General features: G+C 38.0%; 1 protein-coding gene across 2 annotated transcripts; it reads right to left on the bottom strand.

Moving 5' to 3' along the window:
• Nucleotides 1-324: 324 nt before the first annotated feature.
• On the bottom strand, nt 325-18,547 carry fam204a (family with sequence similarity 204 member A). Of its 2 annotated transcripts, none has more exons than XM_023277142.3 (7): nt 18,169-18,547; nt 17,786-17,870; nt 17,079-17,109; nt 16,337-16,442; nt 14,662-14,751; nt 915-1,024; nt 325-711 (listed from the first exon to the last, which is right to left on the bottom strand). In XM_023277142.3, the coding sequence occupies exons 1-7, from the start codon at nt 18,406-18,408 to the stop codon at nt 660-662; spliced, it is 714 nt and encodes a 237-aa protein (XP_023132910.1). In that variant the 5' UTR covers nt 18,409-18,547; the 3' UTR covers nt 325-659. The 2 variants fall into 2 exon arrangements, with proteins under 2 accessions (XP_023132910.1, XP_023132911.1); XM_023277143.3 differs by having other exon boundaries at nt 16,337-16,439.
• Between the last annotated feature and the right edge of the window lie 25 nt (nt 18,548-18,572).

Genomic DNA, 18,572 nt, shown 5'->3' with positions numbered 1-18,572 from the left:
ATGCTGAAGAGAGCTCATCGCACAATGAGCGGCGAGTGTAGGCTTCGAGAAACAGCGCGTGGCTCTTGTTCAGCCTGAGAAACAATAGCAAGTCTCCCAGCATGGGCGAGGGCCAACAGCAAAGCCTCTGTTTCAAACTTCCAGTTTACGACTGCTCACAACAGTTTACAGCAGCCAAATTTCATTTTCTACTCCCAAATCCTATCGCACATTATCCTGTACATTGCATTAGAGCCCTAATCTTTCCTTTCTCTTCCTCAGAAGAAGAAAGGAGCGCCTTCATGATTAACCCACTTTACAGCAATAAATAAACGCATCATCCAGTAATGTACACCAGATTTAATTTGAAGGGAAAAAAAGGGGCCAGAACGCTCAAATCACTGAAATGTAATGAAAAATAACACAATGCAGACACCAATGGGCGCCTTAGGAATTAATTTGAATGCTCCATAATTTTTTCTCTCTCTTGTACTCTGTGGATTGGGTTTTTTTTTCCACAGCCAACAGCGTGACTTTCCTCCCTCCTTACATGCTGCTGATGTAAAGTCTTCAAAATATACAAGAATAAAAAGAAACACGATCAGTTCACTATAAAAAAACACAACTTTTATCAAATTAGCTACAAAAATCAGAGTCCTGCTTCTTTTCCTCCATGTTTCTCACATGTAGCCCATGTTGCTTTTGGTTTCCCATCGCTTCTTTGCCTCAAACCTGCAACACAGAAAAACATTAAATCACTGGGCCCTATATGAATGCATTTTAGCTGTCAACTTCAATCACTGCATGAGTAATCATTCAAAGTCCGGCTGATTCAGGCTTCAGTGGGTCTATCACCAATGCACTTGAACCCAGAGTGTCACACATGGCAGAAACGATGGCAAACATAAACATGAGGACAGAGAGAGATGTCGTACCCCCAGGCTATTTGCTTCTTCCTTTTTTGCGCTGCCCTCAAAGCTTCCTCTTCCTGTTTGCGTTGCACAAAGTCACGGCAATCAGCGGCTTGAGCGATTTTCACAGCTATCTATTTAGAGGCAGACAGACGAGAGGACCATTAGAGAATGGAAATCAGTTTGTGGCAAGAAAAACCTTTCTGACTGATGTGTGAGGGTGGCTTCTTCTCGTCTCCGCTGCCTCCTCCACACCACAGCAAAACCATGAATGCTCTACTGTCCTACAGTTTAGCAACTTTTACACGACAGTAAGCCACATTAGGATTGGTGATTAAATACACACCTTAGACAGAGGAAAAAGAAGGAAAAAAAGTCAGTTTGCTTCACCACAACAGCATACATTATATATACCAATAGCAATAAGGAATATAACGTGGCACGAATAGGCACGAATAAACTGATAATCTGAAAATCTGTTGGGTAGTGACATATATACACTACCGTTCAAAAGATTGGGGTCATCTAGGCAAGTTCATGGTTTCCATGAAAACTCACACTTTTATCCATGTGCTAACATAACTGCACAAGGGTTTTCTAATCATCAATTAGCCTTTCAACACCATTAGCTAACACAATGTAGCATTAGAACACAGGAGTGATGGTTGCTGGAAATCGTCCTCTGTACCCCTATGGAGATATTCCATTCAATTCAATTTTATTTGTATACCACCAATTACAATTCTGATTGTCTCTAGATGCTATACAGAACCCATATTCCAGTAAAAATCAGCTTTTTCCAGCTAGAATAATTATTTACCACATGAACAATGTCTAGACTGTATTTCTGATTCATTTAATGTCATCTTCATTGGAAAACAAAACGCTTTTCTTTCAAAAATAAGGACATTTCTAAGTGACCCCAAACTTTTGAACAGTAGTGTATAAATGTGACAATGTTGGATAAGCATAAAAACTGCTGGAATGTTTTATTCAATGTACAGTACTGTCTAAGATTCCTCTAAAGTGCAGAAATCAGAACAAAAGTAAATGACCAATACTCGATGCGGTCACACAGTGCCTTCACAACAGCACTAGATCTCCTCGGTAGTTGGTATTAATGGTGTTACAAAATGTCTTGGAGACCTTCTTCTCTGGAGTTCATGTGACTCATTGTCTTCCGTCTCTTCATGTCAACCCAGACTGACTTCATGATGTTCAGCCCAAAGGTCTGTGGTGGTCAAGACCATCAGTTGCAGGAGTAGATCCTTCTGGACCCTCCATTATAATACGGCATGATAAATGTAAACATTTAAAGTGGCAAAAAAATTAAAGGTGAAGTCAGCAATTCTAATCAAATACACTTTTTGGGAATTTTCCGTGAAAATCTCCTCACGGTTTGGTAATTGTCTGGTCTGATATAAAATCAGGTGTGCAGCCGTAGCTCTGTAAATTTGTAAATGGGAAACACAAAGCAACCGGCTCACAACATTATTCCAGCGTGTTCTGTACAGTACGAGGGGAAATGGGGCAATGGCAGCAAGAGGATGGTTATTCTGGCAAATGCTAACTCCAGAAATATGCTAACTAGCTAAACATCAAGAACCTTTCTGAAGAATCATGAACTCCATCTTTCAATCTCTGTCTTTGTAAAAAGAATAATTCAAATTTTAAATAATTTAAGTCTGTTCTTTAAGAAAAGCTGTGAAAATTCGTTTTTTGTTTTGCTGTCAGATGAAAATATTTTCTTAAATAATGTCACTGTGGGAAATGACGAGCATATTTCACTGACATCTTCATCTTCTCCAAAAGTTCAACCCGTCAAACGGTTTATAATCTGCATATTGTAAACACCTCTAAGCGGTAATAGCCGGTGAAAAATGAAATAAAAAAGAAATAAACATAACAGTGCAACAACAAAGGTGAATATGAGCGTAGAAATGTGTTTTTTTGTGGGTGTTGAAATGCCCCATAGCTCCACAAATTACACTAGCGTTTTCTTATTAAAATTGTTCTAATATGCTCTATTTTCCCTTTTGTTTGAAGTCTCTCCCACACATAATTTCTTGTAGATTGCTTCTTTTGTGTTTAACATGCAAATGAAATAAACAAGCAATGAGAGAAACAATGTCAAGCATTTTGCCATTTTTCTCCCATCTCAAAAATGTTGCATGTATCAAAAATGCATTTTTCAGCTTGTCACCAATGTAAAAGACACTGATTCTGTTTGGAGTAACGCAGGCAGCCGCTGAAATCAGAAGTGAAGAGAATGACCGTGACTGCAAGAGGCAAACATTCAAATCCCAGGGAAGACGTGTGTATTGTGAAGCAGAATAATCCCAATAACCCCAGTCACACAGAAGCACAGGAAACAAAGGAAAAAAATCCTGCCTCCTCTTTCACTCCTGAGATAGGTTTATTATTCAAGCAAAGGCAAACTTTGATAAACAACTTGGAACAATTTCACCAAACCTTTGGGTAATTCTCTGTAATATTCAGAGTACAATCAGGGGGGAAAGAAAGTCTTAAGGTAATGAAGAAATGTGCCACCACTGCGCCACTTGAAAAAAAAAAAAAAGACCTGCTGGAAAAAAATGTTTCAATTATAATTAAGTGGGATAAACTTTATTAGAAAGACTGAAACTAAAATATCTCCTAATGCATGCTGGGATTAAGCAGGTCAGAGCGAGCAGGCAGGAAAAATTAAACTCTAAAGGCTTTTTATCACCATATTTCAGGAACCAAGGGTGTAAAATGTTCTAATTTGGGATACATTAAAAGCCATAAAGGTCTTTCAAAAAGATTAATGGTACTTTGCTTGGATTTAAGATAAGGGCTTCGGCTGGCTGCAAGTACTGGGCTCCGGCTGGGCCCTCAAGGCATTCATCTATACAGTCACTGGAAGATTTGTGAGAGCGTCTGCATAACCTGAAGCATACATACTATGACAGTTCTCCAGTTCTTTGCCGTTTTATAGGTTTTAAATTCCTCAAATCATGTTTTCTCCTCTGAAAGAGAGTTATAACGAGTGATTTCTCTCACATTTGCAGTTGATTTGCGAGCAGATAAAACCACTCCAGGGTGTTCCCCGCTCCTTGTTGGAGTGGTGTAGGTGCTAAACGCTACCGAGAGGCTCCGATGCACCTGGAGATTATAAACCACACGTTTATTAAATTGTTGACAAATCCGAGAACAGCTCCTGCTCTCAGTGTTTGAAAAAAAAAAAAAAACACACACACACACTGGCTCATTCTGGGAGCAAATCAAACGAAACTGCACGATGCTAAATGGTTTCATTTGGAGATTTACAGACAGAGCTTTTTCTTTTTTCCTACACTAGGATTACCCACATTAACCTGCTCTCCTGTGGGGTTGCATTTGAAATGCAAAAGGTCTTGAAAACACGCCTTCCCCAACATTCCAAAAGCAAAATTAAAACCCACTTTCATGGCCCTCATTCCCCCCTCTTTTAAATTCACAACATAGCCTTTCCTACATTTAAAGCATTAAAGGTCTTTATTTTTTTTCCTTTTTTTTTATCAGTTTAGTCTACACTGCCTGATTGTCTTTACTGGGGCTCAACATTAATGTCAACCAAGTTACCTAGGAGACAGAACAGATCAAAGAGACAAAAAAACCCCTCAAATGTCTGATTAATCAAGCCTGCAAACAGCTTATTTCTTTTAGCCTGCATGCAAGTATGAAAATGAGATTCCGAGAGCAGTACATTGTGCAGATTTGTTCATTCTTATCTGAACAAAGCCAGCGGCAGCTTATTTCATGGATCACTGGCACTGTCAGCGCTGTGGCGCCGAGCAGGTGACGGCTCCTCTTTCTGTGGCGAGAACAAAATTAGCAAAAAGTCGGCACAAATTAGCCTCTCATATTTTCAGTAATATGACATTATTTTTCATTTACTTTTTTGATCCACTTTTCAGGATTTTTCCCCCTCCCCTTGCGTGCATCTTAGTGCCAAATCCTTTCACATCAGAGGCTGGTGAAAAATAAGAATGGAAGTACAAAGCAGGATACAGGCAGGAGACAGGAAGCCTCCTGCATTCTTTGTTTATGTGGCTCCTAAAAGGCAATTCTTCCCACTCCACTCCATATTAATGTACAATTAAGTGTCCATCACAGGAATGTTTCTGCACCTTGTTTCTCTCCCCTGTGTGGCCTGTGCACAGACCTGCTAAAAACAAGGTTTATTCAGAGGATTAATTCTCTGACCTTTGGAAGATTTGAAGGCAAAAAATTCATGCTGCACAATGCTGGCACTGCAGCAGCAGCAGCTTAAGGCCACTAGGAGGGTTAAGTCAATAGTACCGTTTTCTGTTCATTCATGTTTCGGTCGTCATGGAGATTCAAGCGGAGACCCAAACGTGGGGCCTTGATACAAAAAAAATGCAATGCTGCTGTGTAGACCATAGACAAGGCATACTGAGTCTATCTTAATAACATTTCCACACTTTATTTTCATTTGTGTGTCTGTTTCATTGCATCATTTCGGAGGCGTTTGATACACGAGTAGCACAGGGATCACAAAAACATTGTGGTAATTAAACAGCAAGTGCAAAAAGAACAATAGCTGAATGAAAGATGAGAAAAATACGTCTCCATGTGGATAAAGTGTTAAAGCTCCTATTAACAATATGAAATAAATGATGGCTTTAAGGAAGAAATGGCCTTAAACCCATTCATAAATTTCCTATCCAGGAAGCCTCTTCCAATTAAAACGAGTGAGAGGTGGATTAACAAGGGCTATATGGCTTTGCCTCGCTAAATCACCTCCCCGAGCTGCTCTGCTGCATTTGACGTGTAAACGATTAATGACCAGCCTAATTCCCTTATCACACTACCTTAATGCCTAAATAATGTGGCCTTAGTCAACTTTGGAAAGCAGGGCTATATAAGAAAGGAATGAATATCAGATTAGGCAGCTTGTGTGTTATTTCAGCATAATTTGTTGGGACTGAGGCGGAGGGGAGAATAAAGTGTCTCTGGCTGCAGAGCCTCAGCGTTGCAGCGACACTAGGAAGGTCAAAAGATTAAGGGGTCAATCAATACCACCCATATCGCATTTGAAAGGAAGGAAATACAATGTTTCATTCACTTAGTCCATTTTAAAATCTCTAAAGCAACAGACCAGAGTAAACATAGGAGATGTGCATCAAGCACAGTTTTTGGTCTTAGAATCACCTGATGTGTAAAAAAAAAACCAAAAAAAAAAACTCCAAGGTTATTTTAAGTATTTATTAATCTACAGTTTATTTACCTGATTAACTGTTGAGTCTAAGAGCCCAATGGTATTGCTTTTAATATCATGGAAGACGAGAAAGACAGACATTAAAAAAAACGTACTTGTACATTTAATAGTTTCTAAAAACTGATAGCATTTAAATTCTTTTCATGTCAGTGAAAGTCATGATTCTTTTTTTTGGCCAAGGTGAAAATAAAAGAAATATACTTTAAAAATGCTGTGAAATTACTCCTGCACTAACTGTTTAAATAAATTACAACAGAAAAAAGCACTTCTTGATAATTGAATGTCGAGCAGCATTTTACTGTTGTAGTTTAATGAAGTGGAGAAAAGGCAATAACAATAACTATGCCTGCAATTAGTGATTATTTTGTCTAAGTAATTAATCTACAGATTGTTTTCTCCATCTACCTAAATCTATCTATCTGTCTGTCTGTCTGTCTGTCTGTCCATCTATCTAAAGGATATCTTTCATTTGATTTAGTCCAACCAAAAGCCCAAACACCAAATTATTCAGTTTCCTGTAATTTAAGATAATGAAAAGCAGAAAATCCTTACAAATTCAGAGGCATGAAAACTTAAATGTTTGACATTTTTGCATTAAAGATATATTAAATGATTAACTACTTCCAAAAACAGTTGGTTATTAATTTAGTATTTTTCAATGAAGCATTGGACTGATAATTTTATATACTGTAGGGTGGCTTCATTAATAAAAAAATCATATTTTACAAGCTCATTATGTTTTTTGTGTAAAATTTTAATCTATAACACTACTGGTAACTCTATCTGTTAAATAAAGGTAGTAGATTGCAATATTTCCTGTTCAAGTGTGTTGGAATCTGTTTATTAGCTGAACAATGGCTGCTTGAATAGACAGTATGCTGTACAGCATCAGATGACAAACAATTATGCTGTTAATTCTATTACAGTCCAAACATCACCTTCATGCTGTTATACTCCCACAAAAGTTTGTCAGCACGGCCTCATAAGAGCTTTTTGTAATCTTTTCCCCACTTTGACAAACAGAATTACATGACAAACAAAAAGACAGTCACTCCAGGGAAGGCACAGAAGAAAAGCCATGTCTCCATTTTCTTCTCTAGTAATCTGATGCTAGATACACATGACATGTCATCTTTAGGGAGCAGACAAAAAAAAATCTCTGAAAGTTCGCCTGCTTTGTGCATATTCCATTATCTTGCCTCTTCTGAGTAGGGTAGGCTTATTAGCAAGCTTTGAACTCACACTTACAATAATATGCCATCAACAGTTTTATAAGCTAATTAGAAAAAACAGTTTAATTAATGAGTGACTGGCAATAAAATGGCAATCATGAAAAAAGAAACTGAGGGTGCTAAGCTTCCACTACCACCAATTAAGGCCTAATTACAAACAAATTATATATGTGTTTTGCTGTGGGCTTTAATTTAAAAAAATGGCTTTAATTAAAAGAGAAAACATGCTAATTAATTAAACAGCACACAAATCTACATTGAAAAGTATGCTTTGTCTATCAAGTAATTAATGAAATACAATAATCCAAATGAGATTCCCAGGCATTTGATAAAAGCTTAGTACCCATTTCAAAATCCATTTCAAAATTAATGGGCGAAAATTTAATGTGAGTCATCCAGAGATACAATAAAAGTTCATTCAGTGATAAATTGCTTATGCTGAAGGAAAAATGAACAAAGAAGAGAGTTTCCCTAAACTCTCTGCGAGGTGGCCCTGGGGGGGGTGGGGGGGTGTCAGACTCCTTCTCTGATGTGGGGCGGGGAAAGTCAGGATCTGATAAAGCCTCACTTTCCACAAAGGCAATGCTCATTAATTTTTTGATTTCATTACAAACACGGGGCATGGCAGGGAGAAGGTGGTGAGAAGAAAGAAAAAGTGTAACATAACATAAATATCATGAAACACTCTTAGTTCAGCTCTTTGTTTCAACTAAGCCACCATGTCTCCTCTGACAAAATGCTGCACCACCTTTGTTTCACAGCATTTAAGCGAGGCTTTCCAAAGGGTATATTTCAAGGACAGTGGGGCTTTTCCTTTCAGCTGCTGCTTCTATTGAAATACGAGCTAGAACATAATGAGGGATATTATAACCATCCACATGTTCAAAAGCTACAGAAGCTATAAAGGGCTTCAGTTAATACATATTCATATGGCTAATTATTGAACCATCTAACTATTGGGAGAGACCAATTTTGAACCATTTTGACTAATCAGGTTAATCTTGGTCAAAATGAGGTCTGAAGAAAAATTCACCATCAAAGGTCCATCCAGACTGCAGGAAGGCACTGCTCATAAATGAGGCTACATTAGGTTAACACAAATACTGTTGGGGGTTTCATGTAACAAGCTAACAAACAATACACAACAACATTCAACAGAAATGCACTGCGTCTTTTCTGTAATATATTCCTAAAACTCTTAAATTTCTGCAGAAACAACAGACAATAAGACATTAATAAGTGTTGGCTAATAAAGGTAGATGTAATGAGTTTACGGAACTGGATTACGGCCAGTGACCAAGTCAGAGGATGGAAATCTAGCCAGTAAATGAAGGACTTAACGAACAGTTCTGAATACATCTATGAGGTCAACTTATTGCAGGAAACATTCACAAGACTTAAAATCTAATAAAGACTAATAATGTGAATAAATAGCCACTCATCCAGTTGACTTTTATGAACTGTGTGATCAATTGCAGTGGCATCACAGGCAGATTAAGCGATTTGCAAAAAATCTTGCGACTAGATTTGCGAGATTGTTTTTTATAGCCAAGCAATTCAATATTCAGTATGTAATAGATGTTAAACATGATGAAGAATTACCATGACACAATCAATACACACATAAGAAGAACAGCATGAATTTTTAAACCCAAAGGCATGACATTTTAAACCCTGGGTCAGATTTACTGCACAATGCTGCTAAACTGCAGCTTCTAAGATCTGCCAACTGTTTAAAATTGCAATTTTGATAAGAAATCAATTCATTTTCAGCTCTAGTAGACACTTGGTAGTGTTTGGAGCTCCAACCAGAAAAGTCACTACTCCTTATAGAGTAAAACTGCCTTAACAGTTCGACACCCAACATGTCTGAAACATACCGATCCTCCCTAGAGCATGAATGTTTACTCCTCAAAAGAAAATCTGCATTTTATAACATACAGAACATACTTCTTTGTATTTGGGACCATTTACAGGTGTGCTTCTTTCCTGGTGGTTCAAGCAAGGCCAGCAGCAATTCAACTACTTTTTTAAATTTTACATATTGTTTAGCTCCTGGAAGTCATGAAATGGACTTGACATCCCCCATTGTGAGAGGCTATAGAGAGCTTCTGTTTTGAAGTGGTAATGCCACACTAATAGCTGCGATGAGTGCTACAGGGGAACTGTAAGCTCTAACACAGCATGACGGTCTTTTGTCAAGAAATATACCCACTTACTGTATATAAAGTACAGCTACTGACAATTTTAAAGCAACTCAGCGGCTCTGTTTTATAAAACAAATAGTTATTGTAAGGATGATGTTGAATGAAATACTACAACAAGAAAGAAGATTGGTGTGGCAAAGTGTAAAGCAGACAAAGCAAATTTTGCCTTGCTGAGCTCATTTTTATTCTCTCAACTTAGGGTGCAAAGATGATTATATGTTTAGCACTAAACCTTCATTTGCAACACCAACGCAGTCTCAGAAAATCATAAGTTTTCGTCCACCCTTATAAGACTATTGATACAGTAAATTGTCTAAATTGACTCAATGAATTTAAGGTGGTTGGGATTTTTAAACTACTCATTTGGTAGTGTATCATACCTAAGTAATCTTATTTTATGTGTCACATAAGGTGTTCCATAGGGATCAACTTTAGAGCCTTTACTCCTCCTAGCTTAATGTTATTAAATCTAGATCATCATGAGTGTGTTACGTATGTTGACAGGGGCAGAAAGGCAGCAAAAAAGCAACCTGGAAACCAAATTTGAACAGACAAAACGTGTTGATCAAAAATATTATATATATTTTAAAAGACATGCACTAAATCTGTTAAGATTTTTGTTTTCATTTTCCAAGGTTTCCGTTCTGATATTTGAGTGTACAAAAAGAAAAAAGGCAGAGTTGAGTTAATGTAGTGATCGTCTGAAACCCAATAGCCTGCTTTGCTAACATACAGCAGCAGACTTGCCTTTCATTCTACTTATTGTAATGCAACAATAAGTAACTTGAATGAAGTAATCCAACCTGGTTGTATGAATGATGTATTGTGTAATAGTGCTCTGCTAATTAGATCTGTGCTGGTTCCTCATCCTTCCTCATCCATCCTTTCAGAGCCATGTTTACCTGTTTGTCTTGGTTGAGTATTTAAGTAATTATTTTTATTACTGGCCTTGTTATCAGCTATTACATTCCTTATAGGCTATAAGGCTGATGCAGTGAAAGTTGGCAACCATGATGAAACACTCCAAGCTCACCCCTCTCCTATGACACATACTTTTAACAAGTATTCGATAACTGCACTAGATACTTTTGGCTGTGATGGCAATTGCTACGTGCTATTATGGATTTCACCACCATGTTGCTGCAGATAAGATGACCTGTTTGAATACCTGCATGTTGGCAAAAATAGACCAGCACTCACAAGACCAGCCCACCAGAAAATTCCCAGACTTCTCAATGGCCAATCTACTCCTGCATGCTGATGATGTGGCTTTGTGATATCAAAATCAGGCTGCTGAAATTGAATATATTTTACCAACTTCTCTGTCTTATTTATCTCCAACAGTGAACTTATTTTAACCTAATTTCTTACTGCCAACTGCAAAGAATTAATGACAAAAGTCCATGTCTTAGTACATGACTTAGGTGCTTTATTTGATCCAAATATTCTGGTAAGTCTACTTTTACAGAAATTGCCCAGAAATCTAATGCCTGATTGAAATTCACAAAGGAAATAAAGAAATGTCACTGGCAAACATTGCACAATTAATCACCGACAGACCAAACCACAGACTTGGGAAGCCCCACAGTATTCTGCAGTACTCATCAGCAATCACCTTTTTGGTTCATTTACCAGGAATAGCTGAAAAATCTGTCTGTCAAATATGAGCCGCTGGATGCTATCAAGCCTCCTGACAGTCTTTGAGCCGTTTATACTGTTATGTGTCAGTCACTCCATGTTATGCTAATTACAGAATTAATTAGCCTACATGCAACTTGCTGCAGTGTAAAATAATGTGCAGTAATCAAAGGATAGAGACCCAGTCTTCTTAATTGGAGGACTTGCACCTTTTAATCTACTGAACTACTAGGACTACTTTAGAGGAAAGAAGCTTTTCAAATTATTTTGTGTCTTCTACGGCTTGTGAAAAGAAATCTACACGTGTCGCGGAGGATCAACAGACATCTTTATGAGAAAAGAAACCCTATCTGCACAGTTTAAAGAAATACATTAGGGAGCTTTGTCTAAGCAATGTAGACACTAATAATATTTTGTTACCTAAAAGGGGACGGGATTTCTTTGCACCATCTTTGGAGGCGTTAATACTTTCACTTGAAAAACCAAACATGTCTTTATGAATTAATCTAAAACAAAGACATTCAGCCTTGAGAAACATTGAAAAACTGTAATGAGAATAAAAAACCTCAACCTGCAATATCCAAGCAGCGCGTCTCAGAAGTTTGACAGATGAAAGAGCACATATCTTGGAATTTGTAAGGAGCCTTCAAAAAAGGTTTGTACCAAATTGTTTGAATGTTCAGATTTAAAAAAACAAAGTAGAGCAAATGGAAATCATTAATTGATTTGAGAGAGCTCAAAACAGAAGAAACAAACATTTTCGTCTTATAAAAGAAGGGATTCTGACAGCAAGCTCTCTATCTTCCTCCCATTTCCCTTTGCTTTGAGGAGATAAGTGGGAATCCGTTAGATTGAGGATGAAAATACACTAAAACATTGTCATCCAACATGTACCAGCATTTTCTTTACAAAACAATGCCTAGAGGGACAAACAGGCCTCTTTAGTTCTTCACAGCTGTCGGAATGCTTTTGCATTTTTTGTGAAGAAAACCTGTTCCTACCATTCCAGTGAAAAGCCTGCCACAATCATGTCTTGGTGTTATGACCGTAAACAAATTAAACATCTAAGCCATTCCGTACCAAATGAGCCACTCAATTATAACCTTGAAATTGATTCTGGCCACAGTGGAGATTATTGATCCTCTAAATGTTTGTCACAGTGCTCCTGTCAAAAGTGAACAGGAGCACTGTAAACAAACATGTTGGTCTTAAAGCTATCTGTATTACAGGCTGCATCATTTAAGATATACTATAATCCTTTCTAACTGATTCAGAATCCTTCAGACTTTTTGGCTTCTAGCTGCCATCTCTTGTCCTCTTTTTTATGTACTATACACAGGACTGCCTTCTTTTCTGTTCAGAAGTAAACACGTACAACTTTGCATCACCTAGGTTTTCGGGATTTCAAAATGGTCACTTCTATACTCTCTTGAAATGAAGTTATCGCTGCTAAACAATGAGCTGTGGCTGCCAAACTGCTGTCACATCCCATCACGGTCCTGGCAAGACACAAGGCAGGTGCCAGGGAGGCGAGAACCTCAGCTCAGACTAAAACCAATCCACCAGCGCTCTAAGAGGCTTTCTGAAAGTACAGCGCAGGTGCCACTCACAAGAGCTTACATTTAACTCCCCAATATTTGACCACTCTGCTAGCAGTTAAGATGGGAATATGGAAGGGCTCTGATGCTGCACATCAGCGTCTATTACACACTACAGATACAGGGGCACATATGTAATGCCAATTCAGTGAATAGTACAACTGCTTTTTTTCACTTCAAACATAGAACCCTGTTTTAGGAGCCAGCATACCGGTACTCTTTGAAGAGGGTGACATTTTAGAGGAAAACATTTACCAGTTAAATATTATGAAAAGACACATTTTATACTATTATTTACAGTCTTTGGTGCCATTACATGCTGAATATCATCTTTTTTGTCACTTGTTTTCACATATGTTGTTTTGGATTTGTGATTCATCGATGCAGTGTTGTTGAATAACAAAAATAGGAGCGACTATTTCAGGCAGTGCTGGTTCTCGTACAAGTAAAACTTCTATTATTTTTTCTCTCAGATATTGCTACATGATTCTCTATTAACTCCCAAATTTAATCCTCAAAAAAAAATCACAGATAAACAACTCTTTCTAAAACACACACACGTACACACAAAAGGTGACATAGAAACACATAAAAATGCAAGAAGAGAAGTTGGCTACAACTCAAAGGTGAATTTCGCTGAGAAACAACCAATCATAGCGCTGGGAGCAGTTGCCAGGCAACCAACGGAAAGGTTAGAGCAGGTTAGCTGTTTCCACTCTTTGTGCCTAACTAAGCTTGCCAAGACTGTTGGCTTTAGCTTCCTATTTAGCATGCGACATAAGACTAATATTGATTTTCTCAAGTTAATTTACGCATGTATTTTAAGTAAGTTTATGCCCAAAATGTTGAACTATTGCTTTAAATCAGTTCATTTTTGGATACACAGTTTTTGAAGAATTAAGCAAGTGTGCGCTGCTTTGTCTGAAAGTAGAATGGCAAAGCTTTTAAATAAATGAGTGCCTCTGACCTGCTTCTTCTCCATAGCAATGGCGTCTCATGGGTATTGCAGAAGAGCTGTTCACCATGCAAAAATGATAAACATATCTTGGAAACTATGTTTAAGTAACTTAAACTGGTGGCCAAAATCTAAACTTATAGGATTGTGACATGATATGAGAGATTCTTGTGTTTATATGTCGAGCAAAATTGAGTAAATTATTAAAAGACAAAAGTAAAATGTCATTCCAGAGTAAAATATTTCTTGAACCACTGGCCCCTGCTACTCTACTGAAAACCTTGACCGACAATAAAACCTGAGCCTGCAGCGTGCCCCATCTCTCTGTTGCCACTATTATGAAATGAAAAAGCTGATGTGATGCTGTAAGCAACATGCATCATAAAACAAAGAAGTTTAACTTTGATGCTTCAAGTGCAGCAATTTCCACCAGTGCAGAAGTAACACCGTGGCTGTATGTCTTTTTAACCACAATTATATGTGTGTGTGGGCTACATTTTATGCTAAATTAGTTTCAAACCACTTGATCCTTGATGCCTGCCAAGGCGGTTAGTTACAAAACTTCAGGCACTGCATTTAGGGACATGTACACTTCAAAGGTATGAAACTCTTACCTGGAGAATGATTTAACAGTTGGCTTGAAAGCAATGTACCCTTCATTAAAAAGCAGAGCCAAAAGTCCTTTAGACACTGCAGCACTTCAAAACTAAGGGGAGGGCTTTCCATTAACTCAATGGAAAAGGGCTGCAGGACTGAATGGTGGATATCTGCGTGTGTTTTTGTTCCTCTATGTCTTTGCAGCAGAAATGGCCACGGATCCATTAGCCTGATTTGTCACAGCGGGAGCACCCCAAAGATCTCTTATCAGCACAACGTACCTCTCGAGTGGCGAGTCTGTCGTTCATCTCCTCCGCCTTTGCAATGTCCCCTTCAGCTATGGCCCTCTCTATGCTCTTTTCTAGGCCGGACTGCAGAAGAGGGAAAAAAAATTCAGATTTTTTTTTTTTTTTTTGAAATGGGGTAGCGAGAAAAAAAAAATCAAAGAGTAACTTCAAAAGTCCTCAGGGCCTTATTTTTAATATGATTGCCATTACTACAAATATGTAGATTTTGCTTCACAAATGAAAACCTTTTTGATTGGATATTAGTGGGGAAATCTTAGAAATGCTACAGGAGATTACCAAACATAAATGTGACTCTTTAATTACACATTTCCATTACAGGCCTAAGCAGAGGGGGGTGCAGAGAAGCCCCCGGTTACTGATGGCAAGGCAGTTCTGCTGTGATGAGACTATCTGAGGAAGCCGAGCACCAGATTTCTTCAGCCCCAAAAATTTCATCATGGTAAAAGAATACACTGGAGAGAGGCTGTAATTATTAATGTGTCCCCTCTGATGTATTGTTGACTCACTGTAAAAGAACAGGAACAATACCATCAGGTTTAAAACCACTAAATTAGTAGAACTATTTTCTTTGCAACTGTAGTTGATTCACGTTGCTTTAGCATGCGTCATTATTCCGCATATATAGTGAAGCTGACATTAATACAACCTGACTCGTGATCTCAATTATCGGCTGCTGCATCTCACGAACAAAATGACAGACCATCATCCTCCATTCCATGAAAAGTGTTTAAGGTCACTGAAGAAAGGCTGTTGGCAGATGTATAATGACAAATGGCAGCTACACAATTTAGTTTTTCCTCAAATGATTGTGTGAAAGACTTTCCAGAATTAAAGAAAAAATATACATAGATATCTATATATTAATTACAAGGATCTGCATTTGAGGGATGAAGGAGGGTCTCATTATGTTCATGTGACAACTGTTTCATTCAGCTTGTTAATCATTTCTTTTATCCTTTCATAGTTGGCCTATTCAAAATGAGGCTAAAATCAGCAAAAACTTAATTTTATGCTGCGTTGAGATAAACTAAGCACAAAATACTCCAAAATAATCATTAAAGGGATTTCAAATTGAAATGAGAACAGTTTTTATTCACTGGGTCAGTTATAACGTTCATCAAGCTTGCAAATATTTTGCTTCATTGGCAATTTGCAAGCCTTTGCATAAAATGTTCATTCATCTTTAAGTGCAGAAATGTATCTGAAAGGATAAACGTTTGGTTTTATTTTTTTTAATTATGAATTCCACAGAAGCAGCACATTGCTATCTGTTACCAAACCATTCATTTGAATGTCCCAGCTGCAGAAACTGCACCAGGTAACTCTGTCTTCTTTTGTCAAGCAACATTTAGACTTTCATTCTATTTTAGCAGGGGAAAAAAACTACATCTCACTTTAATCTGAACCACACTAGAAAGGAGATTCATCCTAATCTTATCACTAAATGTAGCTGAGCATAATCCCTAATATTCTTCTCAGTGTCAGGCTGAGTTACCATAAGAATTCTTCTAATCCATATGTCACATCGCATAAAACAATGAAGAGATACAGTGGCACTGAAACACAAAGGAAGTGAAGGTGTTAGTAACGGCAACGACAGACACAGTATTAAACCTCAGAAGATAAGTTGGAAGGCAGTCTTTCTTACCTTCGGAGGAGGTTTGGAACATGCAGGGGGATGAAATCGATCATTTACACCAAAATACTGCTGCAACTCATTCCAGGGCTTCTCCTGCTCCTCCTGACACTCTCTGCTGACAGACAAAATGTCTGTTAATGTTCATTACATGTAGAACAGCATTACAATGAGGCAAAGTATGTTCACTAGTTCCACTCAATGTTCGACCTTTAACTGGACTTCACCTAATGCTGAAACCAGATCTACGTTTTCATACTTCACTGTAACATCATTTTGTTAAGGAGTTTATGGGAGTTAAATTTAACCCTAAATGTCTGACACTGCTGATGATAATTAAAACTTGTGGACATGTGGATGATTAAACAATAACGATCACTGTTTTTTGGATGTTCCCTGCCAAACACATATGCTGTGTGTTATAAAACAACCATTTACCAAGGTAACCAGCGGATTCTCTTAAGGTATGAAAATCAACTTGCTATCATGATGTGAAAATGTGAAGACTGATGTATTTGGTGTAAACATCCACCTGATGAGATTTCAGAGCCATCTGCCAAGGAGTGTTGCATTCACCAGCTTATGTTTTCCTTGCAGTCCATGTCTTTAGCTGCACATTTACTACCAATACTTGCACACAAGTTGCCTGTATATTTTGACAATTAGCTGCCGAAATGGGTCCCACTTTAGTTTCCTATTTATAGCCAGCTATTTAACGTAAACTGCCCCATGGGCCATTGCAATATGTTTGTACCTTGTCTCTGTTGGTTCCTCACTCTCTGTTCCTGTTAAATGACACAAGACATAGTTAAAGGTTTGTAGAACAATGTGATGCATGTTATCACCAGCCAAACAGAGGTTTTAAAGTATACTGGGTGTATCAAAAGTAGAGGTCGACTGATTAACAGCCTGGCTGATTATCTTATCTGATATTCAGCATTTTTCTGATTACTGGTATTGCTATCTTTTGTAACACAAAAATGTGCTACTTTGGCTCTGATGCAGCCACCTCTCTCTCTGTAGTCACTCTCTGGTGTTTCACCCACATCACTATCTGATTGTGTACACGTCATGAGAAATAGCCTATCACAATCGCAGGATAAAGGGTGAAAACTTGGCTTTTTAATTAAACATTTGTACAGTATCACTATTCAGAGACTTGCCAATGAATTTAGGTGTTCAGGTTTGTGTTATTCTATATTACTTGACAAGAAGATATTTTAATTTTTACTGTAAAATGTATATTGGTTCCACCTATTGGTCATCATTCTCCTTTAGTACCAATTATCAGGATTGGTATTGATCTTGAAAAAACACATCTCAGCTCCTATCATGGGCAGGGCTGAGCATTATTATCCTTTTCTTTCATTTTGTCTCAAATACTAAGTCTGATGTTTTTTGTCCACAAAACAGGTACAAAAAATAACGACAACTGAATTTCTACTGCAGTATTGTGGCTACCTTTCTTGTGCCGTCTTCTTTTTCTTCTTCCAGGGGCTTTCATCATTTTAACTTCATCTTTCTGCTTCCGTAGATCCTGGAATTTCTTAAATAGACACACTAACGTAATTCACAACATCACAGCCCTTGATTTATTTCTGCTGCACACATACAATGTTGTGTTATAGTCTAACAGGGCTTCACAACCTCTCATTAATCACTTTAAGTTAGCTGTTAGCTCAAGTTCAAGCAGGGCTGGGGATACTAGAACGATGGCAAATGTTAATAATGTAACTCTGATAGTTAGGTTCACTTCTACAAGTCCAGACAGCAGCACAACTACATTAGCTTGCTTGTAGCTCACACAACAAACGCTTTAGTTCATGTATACAAAAACAACATACTTGCCACATCTCCTGGGATATACCAGGCATACTGCATGTCGGAGATTCACTGTCAGCATCACTAGCAGTGTGAGTCGGCTGTGTCTCCACCACCGAGCTTGTGTTTTCCGCCGCAGAGCTCAAATTTTCAGCAGAGCCCTTTTCACCCTCCCTTCTCTCCTCCACATCCTTCTGCTCAGCCTCCTCATCTGGACTGAGGTCGTCTTCGGTTACACCTTCGGGCAGGAGTCCGCTGTACATAGCGAGCCAAATCTTTACGTCTATATTATACTGTAATTTTTAATGATACTAAAATTAAAACGCTACGAATTCGGTAAAACTAAAGGCTTTGACAGCAGTTATTGCAGGAGACTTTCATTTCCGGGTAAACACGGTGACGCTGTTTGTTAGAAAGCACTCATTGG

This window comes from Amphiprion ocellaris, chromosome 16 (genome assembly GCF_022539595.1).
Source record: "Amphiprion ocellaris isolate individual 3 ecotype Okinawa chromosome 16, ASM2253959v1, whole genome shotgun sequence".
Lineage (NCBI taxonomy): Eukaryota > Metazoa > Chordata > Actinopteri > Pomacentridae > Amphiprion > Amphiprion ocellaris.
This window is presented reverse-complemented; position numbering and strand designations above follow the sequence as displayed.